General features: G+C 44.0%; 1 protein-coding gene across 3 annotated transcripts in view; it reads right to left on the bottom strand.

The window, feature by feature from the left end:
• The window catches only part of L3MBTL4 (L3MBTL histone methyl-lysine binding protein 4), a 2,903,854-nt gene that overhangs the window by 1,376,180 nt on the left and 1,507,541 nt on the right, over window positions 1-20,133 (bottom strand). For all 3 annotated transcript variants that reach the window (XM_044066510.1, XM_044066511.1, XM_044066512.1), the window contains one exon: window positions 10,537-10,622. In XM_044066510.1, coding sequence (XP_043922445.1) covers window positions 10,537-10,622 — 86 coding nt within the window. The remainder of the gene's footprint in view (window positions 1-10,536; window positions 10,623-20,133) is intronic.

The following is a 20,133-nucleotide window of genomic DNA, read 5'->3' on the forward strand; positions in this document are numbered from 1 at the left end:
ATGGCCTGAAGCACCAGTAATATCCACCGCAGAGTTACCCATGTGGAGCTGAAAACATTTACACACTGCTGTGGTAGCAAAGACCTCCATGGTTAAGCTGAAAAATATGCCAGATTCCTGGGAAATTCTAGCAGCAGTAATCGGTAAAATAAATAAAAAAGCAACTTTTCCACCAAAATCTCAGTAAAAAGCATTTTACACTGTTTCCCCAGCCCTCAAAAATAACATAACACAATGTTTATGTTCAGAAAAAGTAGTTTAAATTAAACTTTTTCCACAAAGTAAAAAGTAAACTACCTATATTTAGCTGATGCAGTTTAACTTTGGACGCCGAACGGCACTTGCAACGCTGCTTCTGCATCGGACCATGCGGCAAAAAAGACTGAGGATATGACGTCGGTCATGCGCATTTGTACCCTGACGTCCTGATGTCAGTCTTAAGCGCCTTGACCGACGTCAGCCTAATACTTTGATATTCGGGCCGACCGAGGACAGCGGACTACCCAAGTGTAAGGACTGCAGCAATGTGAGATGAAGAACATCTACCTATATTTAGCTGATGCAGTTTAACTTTGGCAATCATACCTTCCATGTGTGAACTCCACTTTATTAATGTACAACCACCTCTCTAAGAATACTCCAGACACTATAATCTATGCTCTACTAACAGTGTACTTCCCACCTATTTCTCCTCCATTTCTGCTAAACCTCAATATACAACATTCAGATTTTTAACCCTCAACTAATAATTGCTTTCCCTTTAATTGTGACTCTTCTCTTGCCTCCTTATTGTACAAATAGTTCTCTGTACAACCTGTAAATATGTTTATGAACTGTCTTGCATTATGCATTTCTACTTTTTCTCATTAGTTTGTATAATTTCATTTTTGTTTAATTGCTTGTGATGTGGAGCTTTTCTTCCCGGGCCTCCACTGAAAATGGGCTCTTTGAGCCCAGTGGACATCCCCGGTAATCAAACTGGAAATAAATAAATAAATAAATAAAGCCTCAATTAAAAGTTACTAAAAGTCACATGACAGTACATAAAAACACAGTAAATGTGAAAGTTTTTTCCTAAAAGGAACTTACCTGCTCGGTAATGGAAAGTGTTAGCGAAATGTCGATCCTTGAAAGTCTGCAAGAGGAGTACTCTTCAGCAGCAAGCAAAGCTCTGACGGGGTTGGCCAAGAGCCCACTGATTTTATCCAACTCTGCAGAAGGTGTCAAAAGTCTGGGTGTGACACATTATTTATAAATGCAGATTTTGACTATGCAAACCACCTGCCACTCTTCCTGCTACATAAAGTACAGTTTTGTACCTACCATAAATGTAGATGTTCGAGGATCCACATTGCTGCAGTCATAACCTGTGGGTAGTCCGCTGTCCTCGGTCGGCCCGAATACCAAAGTGTTAGGCTGGCGTCGGTCATGGTCGCTCAGATCTGACGTCAGTACGCAGTGGTACTAAAGCGCATGACCGACGTCATATCCTCAGTCTTTCTTGCCCCAGATGTCAGAAGGCCCAAAAAGAAAAGGCCATAGCCAAAAATAGAAAATACCCAACCACCAATGTAGAAAAAATAATTACCCCAAAAGCAACACAGCAACCCCAAACTACAGAGGGGAAGGAGGGAGGGAAAATTGGACTGCAGCAATGTGGATCCTCGAACATCTACATTTATGGTAGGTACAAAACTGTACTATGTTCTTCGTCTCACATTGCTGCAGTCATAACCTGTGGGTAGAATCCCAAAGCAAAGGTAAAGGGAGGTTGGCAAAATCAAAAAGCATTAGGAGCTGCTAACATGCCCTGTAAAACTGCAGTGGCAAACCCAGCCCTAGACTTAGAATAAAGAGGGAGATGGTAATGTTTAGTAAAGTGTGCACTGAACTCCAAGTAGCTGCCTCCAAAATATCCTTAGTAGCTACTCCCCTTAAAAAGGCAGTAGAAGTGGCAGTAGCCCTAGTGGAATGAGGTCTGATTCCAGCCGGAACATCCTTTCCATGATGAGAATAACAAAAAGCAATACAATGGCCAATCCACTTAGAAATAGTTTGCTTTGAAACAGCTTTTCCTTGTGAACCCAAAGCAAAAGAAATGAATAACTGTTGAGCCTGCCTGAACCCTTTAGTTCTGCTCAAATAATAGCGTAACTGCCTGTGAATATCCAAAGAATGCAAAATTTTTTCCCCTTTATTTTGGGGATCAGCATAAAAAGTAGACAAATGAATAGATTGGTTTAAGGCCACATTAGAAACAACTTTAGGCATAAAAGTAGGGTTAGTGCAGGATACCCTATCCTTATGGAATATCAGGAAGGGTTCAACTGCCATTAGAGCCTGTAATTCAGATACCCTCCTAGCAGAAGTAATGGCCAACAAAAAAGCAGTCTTCCAAGACAAAAACTTCAACTCAGATGTAGCTGCAGGTTCAAAAGGAGGTAAAGTAAGCTTTTCCAACACAAAATTGAGATCCCAGGAAGGAGTAGGAGCTCTACGTGGGGGTCTTATGTTCTTTGCCCCTCTAAGAAATTGCTTAAACAAAGGGTGAGAAAATAATGGTGGGTCACAATCATAGTGAGCAGAAATGGCTGCAGCATGAACTTTCACGGAGGAGAAAGACAAACCCTTGTCTAATAATGCTGTAAGGTACTGTAGTGTAACACTCAAATTAGGCACCGAAACATCAAAGCTCTTTGCTGTGCTCCAAAGAAAAAATCTCCTCCATTTATGAGCATAAACTTTCCTAGTACTAGGTTGTCTGGCTTCCAATATGACATTCAAAACTTGTTGAGGTAGCTGCGACCCCCCAGGGTCTAAAACAGAATATGCCAGGCTGTCAGATGCAGGGACTGTATCTTGACATCGAGGAAATGATTGCTTGCCTGGGACAAAAGGTGTGGAATTGGTGGCAAAGGCCAAGGAAGCTCCTGTACTAAACTCCTGAGGAGAGGATACCAGTGCTGACGTGGCCAATCTGGAGCTATTAAAATCATGCAAGGCTTGTCCTGTCTGACCTTCAAGAGCACCTTGGGAAGGAGAGGCAGAGGAGGAAAAGCATAGACGTGAAGGTTGTTCCAACTGAAAGATAGAGCATCCACTTTCCAAGCTTTTGGGTGAAACATCTTTGTGCAAAATTTTGGCAGTTGGAAATTTAGTGGAGAAGCGAACAGATCTATGTCTGGAGTTCCCCAAGCCACTGTCAACTGTTGAAATACATGAGGATCCAATTTCCACTCGTGGGGATCCACCATCTGTCTGCTCAAAACATCTGCTAAGGAGTTCTGTGCTCCTGGCAGAAACCTTGCTTGAAGAGTGACGTGCAAACTCAGAGCAGTCTCCCACAAAATCATAGCTTGTCTGCAAAGAGGGTACGAATGGCTGCTTGTTGATGTACCACATGACTGTTGTGTTGTCTGTTTGAATCAACACCTGTCCCGGTTGAAGTAGATCCTTGAAAGCCATCAGTGCAAATTGGACTGCTAACATCTCCTTCATGTTGATATGCAAATGCTGTAGTCTGGGAGGCCATGTGTCTTGAATCCATTTCCCATTGACGTGTGCTCCCCAAGCCATGTCTGAGGCATCTGTCATTAAGATCTGACTCGCCTCTGGTCAGGTCACAGAGAGTCCCTTGTTTAGGTGACATTCCTGAGCCCACCACAAAAATTCCTTTTGGATGCAAGGTATTATCTGAATGACAGTGTCCAAATCGTGGCAGTGTTGAGTCCATACACTTTTGAGATACCATTGTAGCTTCCTCATATGTAGTTTGGCATTGGGAAGTACCAGAATACAAGATGCCGTGAACCCCAAGGCTTGAAGGACTGTCCTTGCAGTCAGCCTGGACAGTAGGGACAATTGCTGCAAGTATAGGGGAAGATTTCTTTGTTTGTCCGGGGTCAAAAAAGCCATCTGAGAGGCTGTATTCAGTCTCAAACCCAGAAAGCACATGTCTTGAGAGGGTACTAGACTGGACTTTGTTTCGTTCACAGAATACCCTAGGCACCTTAAAACTGCCATTACATACTGTAGATGCTGAAGTAACTTGACTTTGTCTTGAGCAAGAATCAGGCAATCATCCAGATAAGGATAAATTTGTATTCCTCTTAGTCTTAAGAAGGCTATCACAGGAGCCAGGACCTTTGTGAACACCCTGGGCGCAGTAGATAAGCCAAAGGGCAATGCAGAGAACTGATAATGAAAAGCACCAGCCAAAACGCAGGAACCTCCTGCAGCTGGGCCTGATAGGAATGTGAAGATAAGCCTCTTTGAGATCCAGAGTTACCATCCAGTGATCTTTGCCTAGCAGAGGCAGAAGTTGCTGCAAAGTTAACATCTTGAACTTTGGAATGTCTAGGTATGTATTGAGAATGGACAAATCCAGAATTGGCCTCCAAGTGTTTCCTTTCTTTGGCACAAGAAACAGGCGAGAATAAAATCCTAGGCCTACCTCTGATGGAGGTACCACCTGGATAGCCCCCATTTGTAAAAGTAAAGAAATCTGCTTGTGAGCCTCCAGCCTTTGCAGAGGAGGTACGTCCGGCATGCCTTTGAAAGGAGGCAAGGTGTGGAAATAAAACTTGTAGCCTCGATTTATAATGTCCAACACCCATTTGTCCTGGGTGACCAAAAGCCAATTTTGCTTGAAAAGTGCCAACTTTCCTCCTAGAGGAGCTGCCAGACAGGAGGAATCTGGCAGCTGGAGATACAGGTCATTGGGTCTGTTTACGAAAAGGCTGACCCCTGCCCTCACCAGAAGATTGTGCAGCAGAACTCCACGTCCTAGGTCTGAAAGAACCCTGAGCATGAGCTCTGCCCCTACCACGTCCAGATCTGCCCTTAGACTGAAAATCAGAAGAAGGATAAGCCCATCCTTTTGCAGGCCAATTTCTGCTAAACTTAGGGGGCTGCACTTGTAAAAATTCCTTAACCGTCTGCATGGACTTAGCTTTGTCTTCCATTTTCTTCAAAACTGACTCCACAGGGGAACCAAAAAGAACTTCAGATTGAAGGAGCATCCAAAATTCGAGCTTTAACATGCTCTGACAAATTCTGATCTTTAAGCCAGGCGTGCCTACGAATAACTGAACCAGTGGCAGCCACCCTGGAAGAAGCCCGAAGAGCATCAAAGCCACACTGCAAGGAATGCTTACCTACCTGATCAGAGGCATGAACTAAGTCCTGCAATTCCTTACACTCTATACCCTCAGCTAAAGCATCTACCTTAGATTTCAACTGACTTAACAGAAAATTCTGGTACTTCAGCATATGAAACTGGCAATTTAAAGCTCTCATAGCCAGCGTGGAGGAGGTATACACTTTTTTACCCCACCTATCCAATGCTCTAGAATCTTTATCCAGAGGAACTGGATTCTTAACTACAGAAGCCCTGACACCCTTAAGTCCCTAATAGTTTCCGGGTCAGCTCTAGGACTCTTATACAAATATTTATGAGCCTCTGGAACTCTGTAATACCTGTCTGGCTTGACAGGGGCAGGGGGTAAAGAATCAGGATTAAGGAAAGCTTCAGAAAAAACATTCTGAACAACATCCAAAACAGGGGGAATAGCCAAGGGCCTATGTTGTGGTAAAAACAAAAATTCCCTAAGCCTCTTACGAGAATCAGAAAAATCCTGACCTTCCCACTTAAAATGCTCCCTCATGGAGTGCAGGGTTTCAGAAAAGGAAAAATCCTCTGGAGGAGAAGCAGAAGGACTGGAATCCTCTGCATCCGAATCAAAATAGGGAGGAAAATCCTGAATGTCCTCAGCTGAAGACTCAGAGTAATCTGAGGAATGCTCCAATCCCTCCACCTCTGTCTCCACCCTAGGCCTCTTATCTGGAGGGGGCACAGAACCTCTGATTAAAGTAATCAAATCCTCTGCCATTTTCAGCATATGTTTTTTAGGAACAGAGCCTGAAGAACTAGGGCTGACGCCTGTGCCAGAAAGACCAGGTCTAGCTTTAGAAGGGGCTTTAGTGACAGAAGTAGAAGGCCTAACAACCTTATGTAAAGAAGGAACTACAGAAACTTGAGAGGCTCCCTCGGCCTGACCTAGCTCCTGAGAGGCCAAATCCTGTAAGATTAAAGGCTCCCCCTGAGATTCAGCTGAAACCTCGGCTGGATCCACAGATTCAACCATAGTTTCCATAGAACCGGCGTCCGCAACGGACGACTCGTCCTGCTTAGACTTTAACGATTTATCTTTTCGCTTCTTAGCGGTAGCGGGCATCGGAGGATCCGACGGCATGTTGTAGTTACACCGCTTACCGAAAACAAGTCTAGCACAATCTAACCTGCGTTTAATGGTGCGCTTATTAAATCTAGCGCAAAAGCGACACCCGACTACGTCGTGCTCAGGCCCCAAGCAAGGAATACAGAGAGAGTGGTAGTCCCTATGAGGTATCTGTTTCCCACAAGAAATACAATTATTAACTTTTTCTGACATCCGGATTTAACTGAGGCAAGAAAAGACAAAAATATTTCCCAACGGGGTACTTAGCCCAACTTGGTCTTCGGTCTGAAACTCAGAATTCGAAAATTTCAGGACGCCGAACGGCACTTGCAAACGCTGCTTCTGCTTCGGACCATGCGGCAAGAAAGACTAAGGATATGACGTTGGTCATGCGCTTTAGTACCACTGCGTACTGACGTCAGATCTGAGCGACCATGACCGACGGCAGCCTAACACTTTGGTATTCGGGCCGACCGAGGACAGCGGACTACCCACAGGTTATGACTGCAGCAATGTGAGACGAAGAACATCTATTTTTCTTCATTCAAGTCTTCAGAAAAGAATATGAAAATGCTGGTCCCTATTATTTTAGCGAACGCAATGAATTGCGAATGCTGTTTAGTCGAACGTCATTACGTGAAATAGCAAAATACCGAAAGCACAGAACAGCGATTTTTTTTCTAGGGAAAAAAATCACTGGGCCGTTTTCAGGACTTAGCTATTTTCTCCACTGTGGCGCGATCTGAGAGTTGGTATATTTAAGTACAGGGTGTGTGGAGGCAAAGCCACCCACTTTATTTTGTGTTTTGACTTTTTTTTTTTTTTTTTTTTAACAGATCAGCAATTTTTTTCCCTGGGAAAAATATCACTGATCCGTGTGTTCGACATTTTGGGTTTTCGGGGATTGTTGGTCGGTTATACAGTGTTCACAATTCAGTTCGTTCGCTTATATAATATAGACCCGAAAATTCAAGAATGTTGCCAAGTGTCTCAAATGGAGAGAAAAAAGTGGAAAGAAAAGCCATATTTGGTATATGTGTATGTGAAGGGGCAGCTTTCATCTCGTATTTATACACATTAACATTTTCACTACTTTGTTCTTTATGATTTTGGAAGCTTGTTTGAAAAGAAAAGAGTTACCGACTCTGCCTATCCATTTTTATGGTTCTATGTAACCAAGAGAAGCAATAACTAGTGATGGACATTTCTGTAACCATATCTCAGTGCAAAAAATCCTCTTTTCCAAAGTCTATGCTTTCATTTTTCTCTGCGTTGTAGTGAGTAATGACCTCAGAAGTGATTATAGGAATGGGGTTACACAGGGCAAAACCCTGTGCAATTCGAAGGGTGGCTTTAAACCCCCCCCCCCCCCATCTCCCAAAAAAAGACTGAACTTCCACTGTAAAATCTTGTTTTCTGAAGGCTTGCGAAGTTCGGGCTTATCACATATCATACAGGAGATGGGAGTCCAGTAGCAGTAATAAATGAAAACATCTTCTAGAAGGATATCACCACAAAATATATCCGAATGACTGACCAGGCTTATCTGCTAGCGAAGATCTGTTAAGATATGTAAGTAGCAGACAGAAGACCATTAACCGGGGCAAAAATAATCATTATGAGGTGGAGGTAATTAAAGAATGCTTGGTAACCACAGAAAATAGTTGGGAGGATAAAACTGGTCCAAAAAAGTAATGCCAGCCCAAGGTGGTGTGTAAAAAATATATTTTAATGTGACAATAAACAGACCGGTTTCGGCACACATTTACATAGCCTTTCTCAGTGTAACAAAACTTCCACAAATAGCCACATGATATATATACAACAGTTAACTGGTAGGAGAACATGACTGGTCACAATTGCTCATTTAGCCCAGGGGGGAATAACCCACCCCCCAATTTAATAATTCATTTTCTTTCTTTCAAGTTTAATATATTGTGCCAACCAGCTTTGCTCCCTTTCTTACCAATGACTATCTATAACAGTAAATCTGAAATTGGCTGTAGGGTGATTTAAAACATGCTTATACAGAGCACTACTTGCTTTTTTGTTTTTAATATCACTAATGTGTTCACTAATATGGAGTTTCACAGGTCTCAAAGTCTGTCCTACATAAAACGTAGAACATGAGCAGGCAGCCAGGTAAACCAACCATTCACTAGAGCAATTAGCAAAGAACTTGATATCACAGACCTGACCAGTATTCCTGCTAGTGAATTCTTTGGTCTTATCCATCCAGATGCAATGAATACACTGCCCACATGGGAAACGCCCAATCAGAGGATCCCCCATAAGTGTTGTTTGACATTGTGACTGAGCATCCAAGAACCCAGTTTTGTAATGAATAAAAAAAAGAGCCCAACGTTCTCCCTCTCGTATAACCCAAAGGGCATCTCTCCGGCAACATATGGGCAAGCCTGACCTCTCCTATAACCCAAAGGGCATCTCTCCGGCAACATATGGGCAAGCCTGACCTCTCCTATAACCCAAAGGGCATCTCTCCGGCAACATATGGGCAAGCCTGACCTCTCCTATAACCCAAAGGGCATCTCTCCGATAACATATGGCAAGCCTGACCTCTCCTATAATCAAAAGGGCATCTCTCCGGCAACATATGGCAAGCCAGACCTCTCCTATAACCAAAAGGGCATCTCTCCGGCAACATATGGGCAAGCCTGACCTCTCCTATAACCCAAAGGGCATCTCTCCGGTAACATATGGGCAAGCCTGACCTCTCCTATAACCAAAAGGGCATCTCTCCGGTAACATATGGGCAAGCCTGACCTCTCCTATAACCCAAAGGGCATCTCTCCGGTAACATATGGGCAAGCCTGACCTCTCCTATAACCCAAAGGGCATCTCTCCGGCAACATATGGGCAAGCCTGACCTCTCCTATAACCCAAAGGGCATCTCTCCGGTAACATATGGGCAAGCCTGACCTCTCCTATAACCCAAAGGGCATCTCTCCGGTAACATATGGGCAAGCCTGACCTCTCCTATAACCCAAAGGGCATCTCCCCGGCAACATATGGGCAAGCCTGACATCTCCTATAACCCAAAGGGCATCTCTCCGGTAACATATGGGCAAGCCTGACCTCTCCTATAACCCAAAGGGCATCTCTCCGGCAACATATGGCAAGCCTGACATCTCCCATCAAGATGTTCCAATTACGTTGAATCACTTGTAAAAGTGTGTGTGTTGTGTCCATAAGTAGTAATAAATCTGATATGTGAGTCTTGGGGAGAGGTCCTATCCTTATATCTCATCAGATCCTGTCCACCTAATGAAGATACCTCCCTACAAGCCATGGTAATGGTGCCAGACTTGTACCCCTTTGCCCTGAATCTACCCACCAGGTCACTCCTATGCTGTTCATAAGTGTTAGAATCTGAGCAAATATGCTTGATTCTCATAAATTGGGATTTAGGTATGTTGCGTATAATGTGGGGTGGGTGATGACTAGAGGCATGCAACAAGGCGTTATATTCCGGAAATTTCCGGTAAACCTGTGTGTCCAATGTGTGATCAGGTTTCCCATTGACCAGAACATCCAAAAAGATTATCTGGTTTAGATCAAAGTTGCATGTAAAATGAATACCCCCATTTGTTGCTATTGATGTAATCCAAAAATTCATTTAAAAATGCAACATCAGCTCTCCATACTAGCCAGCAGTAATCCAAATAACAAAGCCAAATGTCAGTCTCGGACAAATACAGATTGTGAAGGGGATCGTAAATCAATTGTTCTTCCAAATATGCCATAAAAAGATCGGCATATATATGGGCAAATGAAGCCTCCATAGCGGTACCCTGCATCTGCAGATAACAACAATCCTGATAGTAGAATACATTCTTGGTTAGTACATGCTCAGTTAATCCCAAAAGAAACGTGTTAAAACCTGGTGGGTAGAGTTCCGATATTGTTAGCCAATGTTGTAATGCTAACAGGCCTGCCCAGTGTGGTATATTAATATATAGGGCAGACACATCAAGGGTACATAACAACCAACCCCGCTCGACAAAGATATAATATAGATATATACATACATACACATATACATAAATATGCAGATAAAAATATACACATACATACATACACACACATATATATATATATATATATATATATATACAGATAAAGATATAGATATATTTATATATATATTTATATATATATATATACATATATATATATATATATACACACACACACACACACACACACACACGTAGGGATTGTCTGGAAGTCTAGCAAACATTATAAAACACCCAGAAGAGAGTTATTAATCACTAACCTCCTTAAAAGCACCAACTGGAGCTGCAGAAGTGCCAGTATCATTTAAATATTTTTCCCAGCAGAAATGTTCTGGCTCAGGATAACCTAAATAGAAAACAGCAACAGAGCATTTCAATTTATCTAGTTACATATTCAGTAACCCAGTTTTGCAAAGAAAACAGACTTATCTGCTACATGAAACAACAGTTAGAATATTACAAGAAGATGACAATTTTTTTCTTTGAAACTAATTGATCTGCATCTTCCATTACACTTAGAAGGCAACTTATCACCTATGAAGCCGACACAGAAAATATTTGAATTCACCTAGATAGTAACAATCTGCATGTGTTATTAACTGCAATTACCAGAAGGCATGATGTACACACACACACACACACACACACACACACACACACACTGTGTCTGTTTATCTACATCTATAGATAATATCTTTTTATGTAATCTAAGTACTTGTATCAGTTGATATATTTATATATTAACAGTCCATTCTTCAAACACATTAAGTCATAAGATTTCAATTGGCAAATACAGTTCAACATACATCACATTAAATAAAAAGTACACATCTTGTGTTGTGCAATAGGCTCGGTAAAAGCTTTTCTACTATCTAGAGAAAAGAAAGCCCAAAGTCATGCAGTGCAGAAATCTGCCCACTGCCCATGCCATACACAGTTATAACATTGTCATTTAACTTGCATTTTAAGTTGAAAGCCACAATAAGCATCTGCTCATGTGGTACATGGATATCTGCACCCACCCTGTGAATATTACCCTAGACTCATCTTCCTTGTACTTTTCAACATATGCTCACTTATTCATTTCCTATTACGTTTAATAAGATAAACATGGTTTTACCATACTGGTAAGCTTCCCTCTAATTTCTCCAAGCCTTTTGGGTTTCTAATACTATGACGGGAATAGACCCCATTATAAAGTTCATGAAATTAGTATTGTTTCAATCTTTAATGTTAAGCAGAAGTGCTCTTTGCAGCACCTGCAATGTGCGCAGTACTGACTCCTTCTGCAATTCATACAGAGGTACATGCATTGGTAACACATGTAAATACAATTGTAAATTCTTTTTTATAAGACCCATTGCTCCTACTACTGCTGAAATTCTCTGGGTATTCTTCTGCCACCTTGCCCTCGCTCCTGTCTGCAAATCCTGCTGTTTTATCACTTAAGACACTGTGGTCACTGGGTGTAGCAATTTCAGTGATCAATGCTACTTTTGTCTTCTTTTCATGGACTACTATATCCGGTTGGTAAAAAGAAATTATGTACTCAACATAATGTTCCATATGAGTCATTGCTCTTCATTTGTCTTCAACCTGTGGGACACAGATCTGGGACGGATCTGACTTGGACGGATTTCTCCAGCATCCGATCTGAGCTCCAAGCTCCTCCCCCTACCCACAATGCCCCTGTCTCCTTCCTCCCTTCAGATCGAGTTTGCTGCCCACCATAGCAACCCAACCTGACACAATGCCTTACCCCTTGGTACCATAACCCAGATAGTATCATAAGAAATGACCAGTTATGCCAAAGAAAGGGCCATGTTTTTTCCAGCCAGACCACCACACAGCCCATGTAAGGCAAGGGGAAGGACAGAGGGATGGTTGAAGACAAATGAAGAGCAACAACTCACATGGAACATTATGGTGAGTATGTATCTTCTTTATCTGAAGTTGTCATCATTTGCTTTTCCACCTATGGGACAGATTCCCCAGCTATCAAACAACTGGGAGGCCCTCATGTCAGGATATTCCGTAACACGGTGGAGCCAAAGGATGCCCTGCTACTGGAGAGAAGATCCAACTTGTAATAGGAGATGAAAGTATGTGAAGATGCCCAGGTAGCGGTAGAGCACATGTCATCCAAGGAAACTCTGGACCAAAAGGCAGCTGAAGTAGCCATAGACCTAGTAGAATGCGCCTTAACTTGACCTGGCGGAGACTATCCTTTGGTTGAATACACCAAGAGTATACATTGAAAAATCCAATGAGCAATATGGTGACCTTTGATACAGGTTTCCCTAAAAAGGGCTTAGACTAGGAAATGAAAAGTTGATCGGACTTGTTAAAGGTCTTTGTTCTGTGTAGGTAAAAATGTAATTGTCTATGAATATCCAGCAGGTGCAATTTATACTCTCTCTTATTCTGAAAGTTCGATAAGAAGACAGGGAGGTTGATAACCTGATTGATGTTTGATTCTGAGGCCACTTTCAGCAGAAAAAAGAAGTTATGTACCTACCATAACATTCCATGTTAGATGTCCTTCATCTCACCTTCCTTCTTGCTGGATGGGTTCAGAGCCGATCCTCGGCTCCAACTCGGCCACTTTCTATAGCTTGAGAGCTCTTTACTGGCTCGATGCTATCCCTTAACCCAGAATGCCCAGTGTCAGCTACCCAGATCTCGTTTGAGATAGCTCACACTAGACATAATCATAAAAGATAACCCATTATTATTAAACTTGGATATACAGTAAATTGTCACGGTTTGCTTTGAAAGCAACAAAGAACAAAACAAGTTAGCCAGTGAAACCATTGAAAAACTCCTTTCAATCCTCAAGGAAGGGGGAAGGAGGGAGGGACACAAGAAGGAAGGCGAGATGAAGGACAACTAACATGGAAAGTTATGGTAGTTACATAACTTCTTTATGTTAAGTTGTCCAATCTCGCCTTTGTTCTTGCTGGATGGGACAGCGTCCCTAGCACTTCAATCATGGGTGGCTCATTGGAACAGACTCTTCAGAACCGGGGAACCAATGGAAGCCCAGCCCCGGGAGACCACATCAACTTTGTAATGAGAAATAAATGTATGAGGATCTACCCAAGTAGCTGCTGCACAAATTGAATCTATGGGCAATCTAGATTGAAAAGCTACCGAAGTAGCTACTGACCTGGTTGAATGACCTTTGGGTCTTGCTGGAAGATCTTTTTGTCGCAAACGGTAAGTATAGGCAATGGTGTCTGATAACCATTTTGACAAGGTTACTTTAGAAACTGGATGGCCTTGTTTGTTGTTAGCAAATGAAAGGAACAACTGATCTGATTTTCTCAGCTCTTTAGTTCTATGGAGATGGAAACATAGTTGTCTATGCACATCCAATTGGTGTAATCTATATTCTGCCTTGTTGGAATGATTAGGGAAAAAGACTGGAAGTTCAATGGATTGATTCAAACTGTGTTCTGAACAAACTTTAGGTAGAAAAGATGGGTTGGTTCTCAGAGAAACTCTGTCTTTGTGAAAAACCCGGTATGGAGGGCGAACACATAGGGCATGGAGTTCTGAAACACGTCTGGCAGAAGTAATAGCAACTAGGAAGAGAGTTTTCCAAGAGATAAATTGCTACTGGTTCAAAGGATGGCAGTATCAAGGAGGCCAGAACCAAACTGAGATCCCAAGATGGAAGGGGCTCTCTCACTGGGGTCTAAGTAGAGATGTACCTCTCATGAAGGCCTTACAGAGTTTGTGAGACATTATGCTTGAGTTAAAAACTCCGATGTGAAAATTTGAAATGGCAGCTAGTTGTACTCTGATGGTAGCAGCAGCTGCACCAGACTGAAACAGTTCTGCTAAGAAATCCAAAATTTCGTATACAGGAGCTGTAAAAGGATCTAAATTCCTGGATTCTACCCAGTAAGAGAATCTTTTCCATTTGCTAGCATAAACTTTCCTTGTAGTTGTCTTATGGGAGGAAACAATATCACGCATTGCTAGGGAAATATTGGGGAGCCTGGCTAAGATTGGAAGTGGAGAAACCAAGCTGTGAGCTTGAGAGATTGGAGGGATTGGTGTAACCCGCCTGATTGATGAATCAAGAGGCCCAGCACTGGGTCCAGAACCCAAGACTGGGCTAGAAGGTGGGGGTGAAGGAACGGAAACCAAATCTGTCCAGGCCAATAGGGGGCAATGAGGATCATCTTGCAACCCAACGATTTTGCTTTCTGAATGACTTTTGGAATTAGGGGGAAGGGGGAAATGCATAAAGGAGTCCCTGAGGCCAATCATGGACTAGAGCGTCCCTGGGTGTCTGACCTGGAAGAGGAACAAGGGAGAAGTAGATGCTGCATTTGTTGTTGAGGGGAGAGGCAAAGAGATCACAGCAAGGCTGGCCCCATTTGTGGAAAATAAGATCCACAATTTCCTGTTTCAGAGACCATTCGTGAGGCATGAGAATAGCCCTGCTGAGCCTGTCCACTATTACACTGGATGTCCCAGGGATATACATTGCTGTCAGAAAACGTTGGGAGGAAATCCCCCATTGCCACAGTCTGAAGGCATCTCAGCACAAGGGGTAAGACCTGGTTCCACCCTGTTTGTTGATGTACCAAACCACTGACATGTTGTCCGTCTGTACTGCAATAGTCCCAGCAGGGAGAGAGTCTTGAAGAGTTTGCAACGCTAGGAGCACCGCTCTCATCTCCAGGACATTGATGTGCAAGTGGTACTCGTGAGGTTGCCACGTGCCTTGGACCTTCTTCCCTAGATAATGCCCTTCCCCACCCTATCAGGGAAGCGTCCGTGGTCACTGTGGCGACTGGATGGGATTCCATGAAAGGTCTGCCCTGAGTCACTAGTGGGGAGACCATCCACCAGGTAAGGTGTCTTTTGCAAGATTTCGTAATTAGCGTCATGTGAGACATAGGTAATTCCTGGAAAGACCACTGTGTGAAAAGAAGCCACTGAATGATTCTCATGTGAAAGCGTGCTAAGGGAACTAGAAGAATGGCTGCTGCCATGGACCCTAGAGCTTGAAAAACATATCTGACTTGAATTCTTTTGCTTCTCAGGAGAAGTGACACCTGTTGTCGAATAATGGAAACTCTTTCCTGAGGCAATTTTACAATCATTTTTCTTGTGTCTAGCTCTGCTCCTATGTATGTAATAGAGTGACAGGGCAACAAGGCAGATTTTTCTAAGTTTATTGTGATGCCTAGTTGAACACAGGATGTGATGGTGTAATCTCGTGCCTCTAAGTTGTTGCCTGGTGGTAGCAGTGAGGAGCCAGTCGTCTAGATAAGGAAACACCTGGAATCCTAGATGTCTCAGGTGAGCCGTAACTACTGCCATGCATTTGGTGAACACCCTGGGGGGCTGTGGTGTATGACTGGCCCCTAGCCGGAAGCGTAGAAATTTTCTGGACTGTCTGTCCATTTTTATATGGTAGTACGCGTCCTGAAGATCTATGCAGGACATCCAATTGTTCTGACCCAGAAAGGGGAGAATGGACTGCAGTGTCACCATCCGGAACTTTTCTTTTTGTACAGATTTGTTTAATCTGCTGAGATCCAGAACTGGTCTCCAGTCCCCTATATTTTTCGGCACTAAAAAGAATCTTGAGTAAGTTCCGGATCCTACTTGGAATGCGGGGACTTCCTGGATGGCTCTTTTTTCCATCAGTCTTGAAACTTCTGTGACTGCCTGATCCCAAAGACTGGGTGGAACATCTGGGATGGATTTTTTTGAAACAAGAGGGAAGTGATGGAAGGGAATTTTGTAACCTCCGGATATAATGGATAGTACTCATTTGTCTTTTGTAATATTTTGTCAGGCAATTGGGTACAATGAAAGCCTTCACCCGACTGCCTCCAGAGTTGAGCAGTCAGGCATACCTTCAGGGATGTTGATAGGGTTTGGAAGAGAACGTATCTCTGTCACCCTGATTTTGCAGACCCCCTCTGCCACAAGGGTGGCGTCTACCATTGTTATTGTTTCCCCCTCTGCCTCTGGGGGAAAAAAATCACCACGTACGTCAGGCAAGGATCCCTGGGATTTTCAAAACCACATCTTTCCACCCTTCTGACCCATTGGGTATGGTCTGGTAGGAGTGAAAAAAAAGGACTCTCAAATCAGAGAGCATCTTGCCTTCCTGCTGGCATCTGGTAAGCGTGTCTTTCACCTGAGGCCCAAAGACAGAGGAGCCATCAAAGGGGGTACTGGTGAAGGATGCTCTGAAAGATTCTGCAAACTGACACAGCAGCAGCCAAGAATGTCTCCTAAGAGCCACTCCTGTTCCTGCAGCTCTGCTCGCTCCATCGGCTGCGTATGAAATAAGCTGCATGGAGGAGTTGACTACTGAATTTAAGGTCGTCAGCTGGGTAGCTACCTTGGCTGAAGCTCAATCAGCTGTGGGATCTTGTAGGGTATCTCCAAGCTCTTTTAGGAGATTCCTCTGAAGTCTAGTAAAATGGGAAAGATAGTTCAGGGACCTAAGGGAGAAGGTCTCGGATGAAAACATTCGCTTCTCATATCTGTCCATCTTACGATATTCTTTATTCGATGGATGGACAGATGAGGAGGTTTTAGCTAACTCTCTCTTTGTGGCTGTTGCTACCACCATGGCATCAACTCGGACACCTTTAGTCAGGAATTGTTTGTCTTGGGGAGCTGTGATAAATTTATTAGGTCTCCTCGGGACAGGTTCCATGGAATCTGGAGCTGATCAAGCCTTTCGAGACACTACGGACATGAGTGGATCAGAAAGCGGAGGCACCCAGGAGGTGGAAGGTCAGGAACCAAATGCGTCCAGGTATACAGACTCATCCATGGAGGGGGCTAGGGAAGTCCAGCTACGCCTCTGCCTAAACATCTCAAGGATGTCCAAAAAGGAAACCTCTTCAGAGGGGGACCTTGGGGACCCCTCCGATTCATCCAGGTCTGTATCTGAGGTGACAGACTCAGGGGAGTCTTGGTGCTTCCTCTTGAACTTTTTCTTCTGGGAAGCCTGCTCAGAATGCTATGGGGAGGTTTCGGAAAAAGAGGGTTCACCCAATGGGGTGTCCTGGGGCATAGGTTCCCTACGCTTTGGGGCTGGAGGAGGAGCAAAGGTTGGCACAGGCACCGAAGGGGACAGAGCCGATGGGACCGATAGTGGGGCCGTCTGTGGGGACAGCACTCTCCGCATAACCTCAAAAGCGTCACGGTCTCGACATAAAGAGGGCTCCAGCTCCTAAGAGGCAGGAATCCCACTCTGCGCCGAGGGCGATGGCTCCGAGGTCAATGTGGGAGCCGAGCTCAACTGAGCTGATGCTCCGAGAGGGAGAGCGGGGTCGGACAAGGGTCCGATGCCACTTCCCCCCTCGGAGCCAACGAGAGAGCTTTGGTGCCCAGATACCTCGATGGAAGGAAGAACCGAGGTAATCGAAGCCATAATCGGAGCCAAAGAGGATTTCATCGGAGCCGAAGGAACCACTATCGGAACGTCCATGGACTCCGGCTCCGAACTAAGCATAGTCAGAGGAGGAATCGATATCGAAGTGGATGGATCCGAGGCCTGTTGAGGCAGGCTCGAAAGCAATTTTGCAAGGGCCTGTGACTTCAGCAACCTACTGACCATTCTCTCCACGTCCTGAGCCGATAACCTTGAGGATTGAGAGGAGTGGGAAGATGAGCGATGACTGGCTATGCTCTAAAGTAATGGTGATTGTGGCAACGAGCGAATTGGCTCCAATGAAGGTGACCTAGCTCATTTGTGGCTCCGAGGTAACAGCTGGAGCTGACGGAGGAGTAGTCTTGTCTCTGCTAGAAAGCACCGACACACTTGGTCTGTCAAGCTCACAGGTCAGTTCCGAACACGGAGCCAACGGCTTGACTAACTTCAAAGATTTCACTGGCTGAGATGCTTTAGCCGGAGAATCCTGTTTCAACAATCCATGGAGGATTAGCTTGTTTTTCCGCTCCTGCAGGACCCTTGGACTAAAGGCATGACAAATAGAGCAAGAGTCTTGCAGGTGCACAGCCCCGAAGCTGTACACACAACTAGTGTGCCCATTTGTCAGAGACATCTTCTGACAGCTTTAATTCACACTTTTTAAACCCTGAGGTTTTAACTTCCTTGGACATTATGAGAAAAAAAGGAAGCAACACAAAAAGCCACACTACAATAATAAAAAAATTATATTGATAAAAATCTTAGAGGAGAGCCTCTAACTTAAATGGCTGTCCTTAAGGGGGGGGGGGGGCTCTCTAACTTAAATTACTTCAGTGGCCAACACAGCACAAAAATACAACAAAGGACAAGATAAGGAGTTTACGACTAAATAAACTTACAAACTACTATAAACAGAGAAAAAATACTAACTTTTCAAGTAAATTATTTAACTTTAAAAAGAGAAAAAAGTGATACTAAGCCTGAGCCAGTATTGACGCAACCTCGCAGCTAAAGTGGCAAATGAAATCTGGGTAGCTGACGCTGGGCATTCTGGGATACGGAGTAGCTTCAAGCCAGTAAAGAGCTCTCGAGCTATAGAAAGTGGCTGTGTCCAGCAAGAATGAAGGCAAGATTGGACAACTTAACATGGAAGGATTAGTGCTCTTTATGGAAAATCATGTAAGGAGGCTTAATCGATAAGGCCTGAAGCTCTGACACTCTTTTAGCTGAAGTAATAGCAATCAGGAAGGGTGTCTTCCAAGACAGGAACTGCAGATCCACTGAAGCAGCGGGTTCAAAGGGGGAAGAAACCAAGGCTTGAAGGACCAATGTAAGGTCCCAAGGAAGCATAGGGTCCTTGATCAGTAGCCTAAGAAGAAAAGTACACTTCAAGAAGGCTTTACAGAGCTTAGAAGAGGCTAGAAAAGGTGACTTATCCCCTATGTGGAAATTACAAATAGCCGCCAGCTTTACTTTAACCATAGAGAAACTGGTGCCCTGTTGAAAAATACCTGCCAGAAACTCTAAGATAACAGGAACCAGACCAGTGAAGGGATCTAAATCACAATGAGATGCCCAAATTGATAAATGTTTCCACTTACTCGAATAAACATTCCTTGTGGAAGATTTATGAGCTGCTACCAAAATCTTCTTAACTGGAGAAGATAGCCCGGGATTCCTAACTATCATGGGAACTGGAGCAGCCAAGCGGTGAGCTTCAGACTGGCCAGATCTGGATGTGGAATCCATGAGGGTTGTGAAATCAGATGCAGAACCGGATCCAACATCCAGGGAGGACACATTACATGAGACCACAGAGAAGGGAACCATACTTGGAAGGCCAAAAGGGGCAAATGAGAATGACTGAGCTCCCCAGCCGTTGCGCTTTCTGAACGAGTTTTGGTATGAGGGAAATAGGAGAATAAGCACAGAAAAGACCGGAGGGCCAAGCATGAACCAGAGCGTCTCTGGGGAACTCCCCCCAAGGAGGGGTTCAGAGCAAAGAACTCGCTGCACTTCGCGTTGGAAGGAGAGGTGAAGAGATCACAGCAAGGCTGACCCCACTTTAGAAAGATCTGTTTCGCTACTGAAGGATTCAGACACCACCCGTAAGGCATCAGTATAGACCTGCTGAGCCTGTCCTCTAGAATGTTGTACCTCAACAGAATGTGCATTGCCACCAGAAAACGGCCAGTCAAGATCGCCCACTCCCACAATCTCATGGCTTCATGGCAAAGGGGATAAGACCAGTCCCCCTGTTTACTGATGTACCAGACTATCGACATATTGTCTGCCTGGATGGCAATCCCTAGGGGAAGATAGGCATGAAGAGCTTGCAATGCCAATAGCACCACCCTCATCTCCAGGAAGTTGACATCCAAATGGGCCTCCAGGGAGACCATGTGCCTTGAACTGTCCTTCCCAAGCAATGCCC

The sequence above is a fragment of the Protopterus annectens genome, chromosome 3.part1, assembly GCF_019279795.1.
Source record: "Protopterus annectens isolate FY-2018-M chromosome 3.part1, PAN1.0, whole genome shotgun sequence".
Classification (NCBI taxonomy): Eukaryota; Metazoa; Chordata; order Ceratodontiformes; family Protopteridae; genus Protopterus; species Protopterus annectens.